Source organism: Arachis hypogaea, chromosome 16, assembly GCF_003086295.3.
Source record: "Arachis hypogaea cultivar Tifrunner chromosome 16, arahy.Tifrunner.gnm2.J5K5, whole genome shotgun sequence".
NCBI lineage: Eukaryota > Viridiplantae > Streptophyta > Magnoliopsida > Fabales > Fabaceae > Arachis > Arachis hypogaea.
The window spans coordinates 127,894,062-127,907,276 of record NC_092051.1 but is presented as its reverse complement, the minus strand read 5'-3'; the positions used below and the strand labels follow the sequence as shown (position 1 = coordinate 127,907,276).

General features: G+C 33.0%; 2 protein-coding genes across 2 annotated transcripts; one reads left to right on the top strand and one right to left on the bottom strand.

Annotated features, from left to right (window-relative positions):
• Window positions 1-208: 208 nt before the first annotated feature.
• Window positions 209-631, bottom strand: LOC140180225 (peptidyl-prolyl cis-trans isomerase FKBP62-like). Its single transcript, XM_072220672.1, has 2 exons — window positions 534-631; window positions 209-414 (listed from the first exon to the last, which is right to left on the bottom strand). Exons 1-2 carry the CDS (start codon window positions 619-621, stop codon window positions 209-211), a joined length of 294 nt encoding a protein of 97 aa, XP_072076773.1. The 5' UTR covers window positions 622-631.
• Window positions 632-9,293: 8,662 nt separating this feature from the next.
• Window positions 9,294-11,267, top strand: LOC112754939 (uncharacterized). The gene has a single exon (XM_025802771.3). The coding sequence runs from the start codon at window positions 10,148-10,150 to the stop codon at window positions 10,808-10,810; it is 663 nt and encodes a 220-aa protein (XP_025658556.1). The 5' UTR covers window positions 9,294-10,147; the 3' UTR covers window positions 10,811-11,267.
• Window positions 11,268-13,215: the final 1,948 nt, after the last annotated feature.

Genomic DNA, 13,215 nt, shown 5'->3' with positions numbered 1-13,215 from the left:
TAAACTCAAAAAGTATACAAAATTAAGATATAGAGCAACAGCTGTAGGCACATATAGTACGCATTGAAAAGGTGTGTACAACAGGTGTCAATCAAGCTCTTAAATAACTATCAAGTTATATTAAAAGGAAACTAGCATACTATAAACCCTCTTAGATAACTATTAGGAACTGGCTGAATGATAAAGCAATCATCAACATTCGCAATGATTAATAGTCACCTTTCACAACAGCCTCCTCATTTAGCCGCTCATATCCTTGCCCTTCACTGAGTATCTTCTTCACCACTTTCTTGTCATCAGTTACTTCAGACACAGTCTTCCAAGAGACTAACTCGAGAGTAATCTGCAATGTTGCATTTTGTGGAACTGCTCCTTCATCACCATCTGTTGGCTTCCCTTTCTCACCAAATCCATCTACAAATCCAAGAAATCAATAAAATTATCAATTAAGTAACAAAGTAGAGAACATAAAAAATATTATTGAACTCTTCTAAAGATGGTGACATCGCCAAATTATTCTGTAAACAACTTACATTGTGGCTTCACTGTCAAAATAACTTTCTCTCCCTTCTTCATGGTTTTAACAGCCTTTGACAATGCAGGGCAATAGTGACCTACCATTGATTAAAAGACAGTCTTAGATATACTGCAAATGAAAATAATATATTACTGTCGACAGAAATTAAATGCAATTACCCTCTCTGATGCTGAACTCCACTCCATCAGACTTAGCCACAGCCTTTCCATCTTCCAGAAGAACCTCATACTTAACTATATTATCAACCAATACAGTATCAGTTACGGCTAAGCTAAATAATGCAGGCCTAAATCAAATGAAATAAACTAAATGATAAATATCAATATACCTAATACTTCATCAGGATCCTTGGGGTTTTCCCATCCTTCCCCCTCCTTAAGTATTTTTTTAAATATACCACCATCCTTACATATGTCCTTTACACTAGTCCAAGGCAAAAGCTCGACATTAAACTGGAGTGTTGCATTCGGAGGAATAGTTGGAGGGGAGCCAGATGCACCATAGGCTAGCGCAGGAGGGATGGTGAAAAGAGCATTTTTCCCCTTTTTCATGGTTTTAATGCCTTCATCCCATCATTTAATTACTTGCCCTGCACAAAGATGACATCAGTTACAAACACTTTCAACGGATAACTGAGGTTACTGACATAGTTTCATGCAATCTTCACACCAGTTCCACAAGAGTGATGACGGTGAACCCCTATTCGACACCATATCACTGAAAAACCTTTTATAACTACAAACATGTACATACTATAAACAACCTATCCTAGTCATAGTCTGTGTACTAAAAAGGTTCTATCTTATTTTCAACCAGTAATATGCACTAAAATACAAAAATAAATTTAATTTCACAAATTGACACACTAAAGTCATACAACACAATAACTAACATAATTGAAAGTTCAACAAATCATCATAGGTCAACAAGAAAGCAAATATCATCAATCTGTGTTGAAAATCAACTATAGGTGTAGCAAATACAACGTCACTTTCATTACAAAAATAAAAGCATTGTCATTAATGAAACTTGCATAAAAAATGGAAGAGCAGAGCAAACTAGGCAGTGTCCGTTGCTGGTTGAGTCACCCCAAACTTCACCAATAGTTTATTCAATGCCTCAGGGGAGCAAACTTCATACTTGACCTTTCCAGAAGGTGAGAATTATTAGCAATCTGCATGATTTTACATTATTTTGGCTTGGGCATATTAAAAGAGAAGAAGAACATGCCTGGCGTTGCGGTGGCAACATTTCATGGAGATGCCGGTGCGTCTTGTAAGTCAAGATTTTGCTTCACCCCCTTTTGTCCTCTGTTCATGGCAAGACCAAAACCAAAATAAAAGACTAAATTGAAACCAAATCAAGAAGAAAAAGGTATAATGTGAACCAAAATTGAAATCTAAGACCAAATTGAAAGGGGAATTTTTCAGATCCCAACAATCTGAACCAAAAGTATGCAGCGATTCTGTCTCAGAACCACTTGCCGGTAGCTTTTCAAATAAATCCAAAGCTAGTGAAATCAAACGACTGATTAAGTAAAAGGAAGAAACCACAGAGGAGCTCAAACAAAATATGTATCTTCAATAATTAATATAACGAAAATAGTTGGAACTAGACCTATGAAAGAATGCTCAAAACTAGAGGAAATATCAAAGCTGTTGGCAGCACATTAACAAATAAGGATAACATAGGAACAAAGAGAATGTGCAGCATGGCATATTCAATGCAAACAAACCTGCTCCAAATAACTTATAAAATTCTACTCATTGCAGATCAAAATAAAATCCATAGTTCTATATTTCTATATTAAAATAACCATGTCATCATCAAACTGAATTAAAAACTACAGTTTATGGTGTAATATCTAAAGCTGAGAACTTATATTTCAAGGGAAAGGCTAGGAGAAGGCATGCAATGACAGTAAAACTTGTTTACATGCCAAACATAAAAACAAGAGAAACACATGGGACGTGATAGATCAAGATAAACCAATGTCTGATGAAATTAGAACCAATATAATGAACAATCTATGCATCTGTGTATTAGCAACTTATTTGTTCAACTGTATAGCAAACTACAGGGCAAGAACCTAAATACTATAATATGCATTTCAAGGATAGCAAACTACAGGGAAAGAACCTAAATACTAAATGTTAGGGGATATGACCACACTAACACATATTTGGAGATTTAATATTTGTCATCTGGCATAACAAATTTAGCAATGAAAACACTCACAAAGTCACAATGTACTCAAATATCGTAACATTACAAGAAGGAAGCAAAGATCAAGTAAAAAGAACATAAAAGGAAGTGCATTACCTTAAGCGGATCAGTTTCCCCCTCCAGTTCCACCATAACAGGAGCATTCATACTGCCATTTAAGAAGGAGCATTTTATGTCATCACAAAGAAAAAAATAATAAGCAAAACCTTAACCTTAAGGTTAATTCTTTTTCATCTTCTATTTTCAATTCTAACTACAAAACTACCATCTCATTTTTTTATCCCCAAATTTGCTTACTGATTGCAAGATAAACAAAACAATCAACCATGAGATGGCATTCTTGTGGTAAATATTGAACACAACAAATTCTTTCTAAAGCTACACAGACCCTAAACATCAGGGAGTTAGAATGAAACCTGATTTGGAGAGCATGGGTACCCAGAATCCGGGCACGCTCGTACTTGGTCATGTACTTCGAAGTCTTTCGAGGCCACTCCACCGGTTGTTCATCTTCCTTGTCATCGATCTCAAGAGGCTCTCCAGTTATGTCTTCATTTTTGTTGTTATCAACATCCTCCTCTGCCCCCTCCTGCCCATCAAAATCAAAGAATCCACCAATAAATTTTATTGAATCATTCAATCCCATGTTCCATAACCATATATACTTGTATAAATTAAAAACAGAAAGTACAAATCAAATTCAGTACATTCAAATCCCTAACTCTAAAAAGACACAATTAACCCCAACTAATAGAAGATATAAGGGGAAACAAGGGTTTCATGATCTGTGGCGGAGAGGTGAAAGGTCGACGCCGGGGAGATAAGGACAGATGGCAGCCGCGCGACTCCACAACCACACAGAGGCATAGGGTGAATCGGAGATTAGGGATTTCACGCACCGTGGATGAGGGAGTATGGGTTTCATGCACCGTGGAGGAGGCACGAAAGCATGACACTAGACAGAGGAAGATGGATTTAGTGGCCAATCAGTGAACAGGGCTGACCCAGAACACGACGTAGGGTTTGAGAACGTCGTTCTTCCAGTTCACGTTTTCGAGGTGCTTGGCTGAGACGATTGTGAGGTCCCGGTCAGCCGATTTCGACGGAGGAAGCTGTGATGACGCCATTCGAGAAAAGGGGGAAAAGGAACCTATGTATCTCTCGACTGAGATAGAGAAGAAGATGAATGGAGAGTTTCGCTAGATGTAACAAAGAAAATGAAAATGAAGATTGGGGTTTTTTTTCTCTAATGAAGATTGGGGCTTTTTTTTCTCTTTATCTAATATAATAGGATAGATGATAATTTCGGCAGTTTGTTCCAAATCTGCCATAAATCAAATGATATGGTGGCTGAGGAATTAAACCGCTGCAGTAACTGCCCAAGATCACCAGATAGTGGCATTTATTTAAACTGCCCCAAATTTGTCGCCGCTAACTCCCGCTTCTGTTGTAGTGTTAAACAAACTGTTAAGCACTTTTACGAGTTTGATTTTAGAGTCAAATACCTATTTATTTAAATCAAGTAAATGAGCTAGTCCGACGAATTTGGCTCATTTCGACAATCCTAATTAATTCAAGAGCTAACTCAAATTAATCTTTTTGAATAAATTCTAAAATGGTTTTAATTAATAATAATACTTGTACGATCATATGCAAATAAATTCTCATATATAACAATTTTATTAGCTTATCTATTATATATTTTTTTAGTATATTCTGTGATTAAAAATTATCAACATTATGCTCCCATTTCTTAAAAATATTAAATTTTTAAATTTGTCTTTAAATTATATTAATTTAAACTTCAATCCAAATTAACAACAAACTTCCCATTAAAAATAACAATAAATTTGTGATCTAATTGAAAAGAAAAAAAAAAACTTTTTTAAGAAAAAGATTTTGATTTTGAGTTATTTGTAAAATTTTTTAGAATTGACATCTTGCTAGAATATTGTAAGTTATTAATTATTAAAAATTAGCTAGCTAATTATTAGTCACGACTTTAGGACTTTAATTATTCTTTCATTTAAATAGTTTTAGATTAGTGATAAATTTATGACAAATTATATTAGAGTGTTTGACAAATTTGCTTCAAAATTTTCATGAATTTTCTATGGATTTATATAGAGGTTAGTGAGTAGTAGCAATATGAAATAAGGACAGAATAAGGACGACTAACGTGTTTCCTCACAAATTAGTAGCAACATGAAATAAGCGAGGAAAGTCTATCAGTTGTTAAGCGATCGTTAATTCCTCACTAAATAAACTTTTAATTAGTGACTCAATTGCGACCAATTACTTTTAAAATTTTCTCAATTAGATTTAGATTTGTTATAACTCTGTGACGGATTTCCAATGAGATTAGCGAGTAATTTGTTACAAAATAGGTAGGATATAGCTTTTGCTTTGCAGCAAAATTGCAGTTGCCAAGTCGCTCGCTAAATGTATTTCGTCCGCTAATCAGCGACTTGAAATCAGCGAACTAAGTGTGTCAGTTGTTAAACGCTACTTAGGTCCTAGGCGCTTAATATCCGTATTTCTACTTTAGTGACTAATTAGCAAGGAACACTTCCTTAGCCGAATGATTTATTTGTTGCGATGAGTTAGCAACGACTGTTTTCTGTCGCTACCCTAATTTTAAATTTTACAATATTATGCGACGAAATAGCGAGAAACTAGTTGCTCGCTAAAAATAAAAATTTTGGTGGCAAATTAGTTAGGAAATTGTCCATCACAAAATGCATTTCAAGTCTTTGTGACGGATTAGCTAGGAACATTGTTCCTCACTAATTAGCCTTTTCACACAAAATTTATTTAGCGACAAACTAGTGTGCGAATTGTTTCTCGCTAATTGTATATCAAACACTTGCGACGGAATAGTGACAATAATATCCTTCGCTACTTTACTTTTATTCGGTTGAACTCCTAAGTGACTGATTTGCTACAATATTGTCACTCGCTAATTAATCTGTGATAAATTAGCGAGGAAACTTTTTTGCTCTTTTTTTAGCTACAAAAGTCAATTTGCGAGAACCAAACTTACTCGTGAATCTCTCGCTAATCAGTCGTTTTTCTCAAGTTCGGATATTTTGTGACCGTTCATTAATTTTGTCGTTAATGTGTCACTAATTCCTCACAAGTTAGTGATGGATTAGTGACAAAAAATATTTCTCACAAAAATTTGTTGCTAATTTGTCAAATTCTTGTAGTGACAGGCAAGACTCGAAACATTGAAGGTTTTATTTTTGCAGGCAGGCACTATATGCAAAAATAGGTTGTAGTTTTTTTTTATTGATGGAAGAAAACTTTCATTCACCGAAATAGCCAAATGGCACTTACAAATTGCAAAATACACATTAGATATGAAACTAAACAAAAAAAAAGAAAAATTCTATGTTGAACTATGATTTGAGAGGAGGCGCAAAGTTCGATTACAAAGAATCTTATAAGGTAGAAACAGAGATAAATCATAATCTCTTTTATTTTTAATTCTATACATAAAGTGCTGCAACACAGAAAAATATCATCTCTTCTTCTTTGAATAGATCCAAAGGCCTCTCGAATCTAAAAATATTTTTGTGAACCAGCTCTCCTTGTTGAATCTTCATCCCAAATCTCAAATACAATAACCAAAACACTCATAAAGAGGACCAAAATACCACAGAGAGGAAAAAACAACTATAAAAATTATTTTAGATCTAGATGTGAATTTCAGATCTAGATATCTAGAAACAGAAAAATAACAAAAATGAACAAACTACAAAACAACAACAGAGTAAATAGGGAGAAATAGAAAGAAAGGGTTGCAAAAGAAAGAAGAAAAGGCAGGTAATAGCAAGAGCGGGATACTGCAGGATTGTGATCGGCGAAAAGAGAGAAAAGAGAGAGATGATGAAAATGTAGTTGGTGAGAGTGAGAGTGAAACTGAAAAGAGAAATATGAAGGATTAGGAAAAAAGAGAAAAAAAGAAAAAGAAAAAAAGAAAATAAATGAAAAGAGGTCTCAGGGAGGAAGAGGAGTAGTAGAAGAGAGGAGGAAGGCCATCGCAGTCCAAGCTGAAGCGGCGGCAACAACCCTCATAAGGCTTCAATCTTGTTTCCTTTGCGTGAGAGGAAGAACCCTACGAAAGCTTTTTTTTTTTTTTCTTTGCTTGTTAAGTCTATAGATTGTAATTTTTCTCCCATATTTTTGCAAAATATGTATCAAAAAAATAAATTTAAATTTTTTTTACTCACATTTTCGTTAGTCTGTCAGACAAAAATTGGTGGTTTGATTTGACCATATTTTCACAAACTATCCTTACAAAAACAAAATACATCATTTTTATGCCAATTCTCTATAAAAATAGAACTATATATGCAGATTTGTGTATTTTTTTGTGCTAATCTAAAGTAGTAAATAATTAAATTTTTATTTAAATAAAAAACCTAATTTTTTAACAATTTTAAATTTAGTTGGTCGAGTATAAAAATATATAAATGTATAATAAAATTTTTTATGTTAATTAAAAAATATTAAATTTATCTAATTTTTAATATAATTTTTTTAACAAAAATAAAAATCAAATAAATCAATCTATTTAACTCGTTAATTTGAAGGAATCAAATCGAGATTTTCTTGATTTCTAAAAAAGACGAATGAACTAGTTTTCTAATTTTGACTTGCTATTCCGTAACTCAAAGCGGTTTGAGAGCTCCATTAGCAAGCATGAAAACAAAAGAAAAAGGAGGGAGAGAGAGGATCCAAATGAAAAATGTGGAGCCGTTGTGTTTGTACTTTGTAGCCTTAAGCGCTAAGCTTTCTTTAGATGAGAGACACAATCATTTGGTACTCATTCAAAACATTTCAACCTTCCACACGCCACTTTGAAACTAGTGCAGTAATTATCACTACTGCTAGTGCCTAAGAATGCGTGACCTTCTTCGTTTGAATGCACTAAGCAAATGAGATTCTTATTTCTATCCAAAATAAATCAATATAATATTGGCCAAGTGGCCTTTTTCATTTTCTCCAAAGGACAAGAAGATTTATAATCAATTATTAAATTATTAATAGTCTGAGGTTGATGGTTATTTTGGTCATTTGAGCCCAAGAAATTATTGCACTGTCTAAATTGAAAAGCCTTGAACAGTGATTGTTGTGTTGCCACCTTGGTGGCCGGTTAGATAGGTTTGCTTCTGTTCCCATTTTCTCAGTTACCTCAAAAGCTTCACATAGGTACTGGTACCCCCAAAGCAGTAGTCAAATAATTGAAAGCAACAAAATGAAATTGAAAACGGCTAAGGCAGAAAAGAATAGGCTCTTTTTAAGTTTTTTTTTTTTTTTTTTTTTCTGAAATAAAGGAAGTTCAACACAATAAAGTAGAGCATAAGCAAACGTACACAAACTAAACCTGCATACAAAAATTATAGATTTTCTGTTATTTTCGACATTGCCATCAACAATCAAAAGAATCATCATCAGTCCATTTTTTGTAACTCAAAAACGTCCTTCTCTGTATGATATCAACACCTGTTTTTTTATTATTGAAAATTCTGGCATTGCGTTCCAACCAGACGTTCCAAATCACTGCAAAGAACCCAATCAGCCATGTCTTCTGTGCTTCTTTTCTATTGTGCATACTAGTCCAACTCTCAAACAATTCTTGAATGATTCCAGGAATAGATTTTTTGAGGTTTCGTAATTCAATTTAATTTAATCATGAATATCAATTAAGGCTATGCTTTTTAACCGAACACAAATTTAGATAAATTTAACGGTATTAGTTTATATTTTTAACAATCAATTTAGATTAATCTACTAGTCAGTTTTTTTGTTTGTTGAAATAAGTGTCTGAATTCGAATCTTGTCTTATATAATAGACCTTTAAATTGAATTTAGTTCTGCAACAAATTAATCATTGACATATCAGATTAAAAAATATCGTGAATGACAAAAAAAAATGTGAAACAATTAATATGAATTTTAGAAATTTCTGTCACAACTGCTTGCTGTTCTCCATCTTTTTTTCTGCTCTAGTTTCGTCACGCTCCATCCTCCTCTGCTCTATTCTTGCTATGCTCCACCCTCTTCTGCTCCAGTTTCGTCGCGCACCACCCTACTTGGCTCCAGTGCCATAGTGGTCCAGGCCACTTCTTCTCTAATTCTGCCGCGTCCAACCCTCGAGTACTTCCTTACCTCTATGCTCTTGAAGGTATTTTTTTTAGGATTTTTAATATATGTAGTTTACTGATTTTAATATTCAGATTTTCTTAATCTGTGATTGTCAATAATGTTTTTAAATTTTGATTCTAATATTTTGTGATTTTATTGTCTTAAATTTCTATTTTGATTTATTAATTTTATTTGATTCTGTTTTTCATTGTTATGGTTCTATTATGATTATTCTGATATTTAAAATTTTGTTTTATTTTTTTTATGTATTGATCTCTAGTTTCGAATTTTTTTTATAAAATAATGTTAAAAATTCCATTTCTAAATAATTAGTTTAACTACTTATAACATATATAAACACAAATACTGAGGAATCTAACACTTTTTTTTATTTTATTTATGATATATTTGAGTCAATATTAATCAATTTTCATTTCTTTTCACTAAAAATGACCTTGTTGCCCATATATAAAAGGGATTTAATAGATGTACAGAACTACAGATAGCGAAGGATTGATCATTTAACACTTGGACTTTGAAATTAGTTTACATATGCACAAGCAAACTAACCTTTTTTACAATCAATTTTCATAAAACTGCATATATAGTTCCAATCAAAATCACAAGTAAAGAACTACTAAACTTGTCCTAAATTAAACATTAAATAATAAATAATACCAACAGTACCAAAGAGAAGAAATAAAACTCATCTGTCAGCTCCCCCACATTTTTTAACCCAAATCTAGAGAACTCAATTCAAAAAAGCAAGTAACCCCCCAACCCCACTAATAATTTCTGCCCACCATAAAATTGTGAAGCTTCGTATACCAGTGAACCAGCCATTCCTCACGTACCCTATCAGAACACGCCAGGTGTCCCCATTTCTTACTTTATCTCACACCTTTAACTTTCACTTTCAAACCTTTTTTTCTGCTTTCTCCTCTTTTCTTAACCCTCAATCTTTCTTTTCTCTCACATCACAGCTAGTTGCCACACACACTTAATAGTTAATACAATTCAAAAATAAAAAATATCCAAACCCATTCCACCATTGTTTTTCTGCTATATATACCCATCTACCCACCTTGCATCCTTTCGTGCCAAAATACAATTTTAGTGTCATATAATACAGCAACAAAAATCCTCAATCAAAATACAATTATTCACCACTTCCTATACAATTTCTAAAGTTTTAATACTTGTTTTATATTTATAATTCTTATTAGTAAGATGAAGAACAGTGCGTCGAGGTTGTTAAAGAAGATCATAGCCGGTCTTAGCGCAATGGCGAAATCAAAGACACTCGCATTGAAGTCGAAGACAAACGCCATAAAGGCGCGTCTGATCATATTCTCGCTCATGAAGAACAAGAAGTTCCTCATGAGTTCCATCTCGGAGAAGTTCCACTCCGTGTTGGGCCATCATAATAAGGAAGACGAAGCTAACAGCAACAATTTCTTATTGGAAGATGGGAACGAGAACGAACACAATCAGAATCAGAATCGCAAGAACAAGAACAAGAACGCCATTGTGTTGTTCCGGAACAACGCTCAGAGCTACGAGAAGGTTCCGAATCCAAGCGAGACGCAGTTCGTGGAAGATGAAGGAGGTTGTTACTACAACTACGATGATGGTGGTGATGATGGTGATGATGATGAGAAGTACCCTGATCTGACGCACACGCTGTTTGATTCAGAGGATTTGGATCTTGAAGGGTCGGTGATTGATTTGGTGAAGAACTCGAAGGAAGAGAGAGGACAAGAATTTAAGTTGGAGGATGAGATTGATCAATGTGCTGCTCTTTTCATTAAGAGATTCCGCAGGCAAATGATTCTTCAAAAGCAGGAATCTTTGAAGAGGCAGCAAGAAGAGCTCACCAACAATGCAGCATGAAAAAACCCTCATTCATTCTTGGCTAAGTCTATAAGCCGCAACCACTATCTCCCTTTGCCATGGTTTTTTTTTTAACTCACAATAAGGGAGTAGTGAAAGGTTACTGTTGCAGGGTGACAAGGAGCATTCTCTCTTCATTTTTTAATTTGTAATTCTCTTTTTCTTCGGTGCTCCTGTATAAATGTTAATTAAATAAAGAAAACAAGAAATGTAAGATGAAGATGTAACGTTTTACATACATGCTGTAATGGTATACAGCAGATCATGTTTTGGGGATTGTATAAATCTGCAACCATTGTAACATGTGAAGCAAGCACCACAGTCATGAACCCTAGCTAAGCTAATTAAGCTAATTCAATAGTTGGTGTATATTTATATATCATGATAAGTGTCTTAATATTAAAAATAAAAAAAATGAAATAAGGGAAAATTTTATCTCTTGTTTTTATTCTTATAATTTTCATAGATAAAATATAAATTTTGTTTGACAAAAAAAGCATTTAGTTTGTTTTTATTTTTGTCTTTTTTAATTAATTTATATCTTTTGTTTTGACGTACGTGCTTATATTTCTATTTCAACACAATTAACAAAATTGACCTTAGTGCCAATTTAGAAATATATCATGCTATTTAAATATCAAAGATCAATTACTAAATCAATCACATGTATATAATATATGTCGAAATACAAAATATACATAAAAAATAAATTAGATTAATATATGTATTTATATAACGGATTTAATGGTATATTTTTATAGGATTTTTGCGTATTATATATAAGTGATCTGTAGTTAAAGCTCTTGGCTTTGAAAAAGTGGGAGTGGCTCTCCTCTATTATGGAGAAATTAAAGGAGAAAAGGAACCAGCTAATAGTGATTGGGCTATATAACGATTCCATTTCAAACCAAATGAAGGAACACATGAACCACATGATGAAGGAACCTCGCCAAAATAATAAAGGGGATTGATTATTGTTAAGTAAGGCACAGGGAATATTTGCATAAAAAGGTGCAAGGTCTCAGTTTCATGTGCCAAGCAAAATAACAACAATGAATAAAGTTTATAGCTGTAGTAACAAACAATTGATTCAACTGTTTTATTATGCTTTCCTGAAAGTTCCTAAAGTTCATGCTTTCCAATTTTCATCTTTATTCGTTCTCTTTCTTGTCTCCTAATTAAGCTTTTGGAGTTTTATTTGGTTGATGTGGCCTTCCAATTTAATAAATTTAACATCTTGGTGTATAGTACTTTAAATATTTGTAATTTTTTATGCTAAATATAATTACTGTTAAAAGTTAGCATGTAATATTGTAATTGGTAGTTGTTAGTAACTTAGTATTTTTTATGGGGAGTTCTATGATACTAAAGGAGGAAATCTTCGTCATTTAAGAGTTTGATGTGGGAATTGTGTCAGACTGACATGAATGTTCTGCAATACACATGTACATATGCAAGAGAACAAAATTACTTTTACAGAATTTGCAACGCTTTCCGTTTGAAAATTTATTTTCTCAAGTTAGAATATTAATAAAATGAAAAATTAATTATTATTAAATTTATATTTTTAATCAATTTAGATGGATTGGAAGGTTAAGTTATTTATTTACATAAATAAATATTAGGAGTTTGAATTTTGTCTTGTACATGCAGTAATTTATTAGCCAGTAATAAATTTTTAAATGAAACTCGAATTTAATATAAATTAGTCATTGATTTATCAAATGATAACGTAAAAAAAACATATTTATATTTTTTTTTGTCTTATTACTTTAATTCAAGAGTAGTGATAAAATCCTCACTTTCTAATTTTATAAGAGTAGTGCTACATATACAATTCATTTTGATTTACAAGTCATACAAGTTTGGCCAAACCCAACAAAAAAGACGCTCACTCATACGAGCGTGTTAGCCCGCGCGTTATTTGTAACACTCTAATTATCCTAAGTCTTACCTCGTGTCATAAAGTAAAGGTTAATCAAAGGTTACGACAAGTCTAAAGCTTATACATATTTATATAGAAAGAAATAATATATTCTAAAAGCCCGATAAAAGATTTAAGCTCAAAAACAGAGTTCGAAAAGCGCAAAACGTACTCACGAAGCTACACTAAACGAAGCACAAGATATACGTACGGATATCAAGGTATATGTATATAGATATATCAAAAGATAATAATATAGAGATCTAGCCACCGCCCGCGGAGTTTAAGCAGGCTAGTTTCATACAGACATACAGAGTTTAGACAGTTAAAAACAACTTATACAAACTTCCTCTCAATGTAAGCCTCTAGGCAAAAATAAATACAAAAGTGAGAGATCTACACAAAATAATCAAAAGAGACTTCAAAACAGGATGAAAGTCCTCCGCTCTGTCACCACCAAAGCAACTTACCGAGGTGGGTT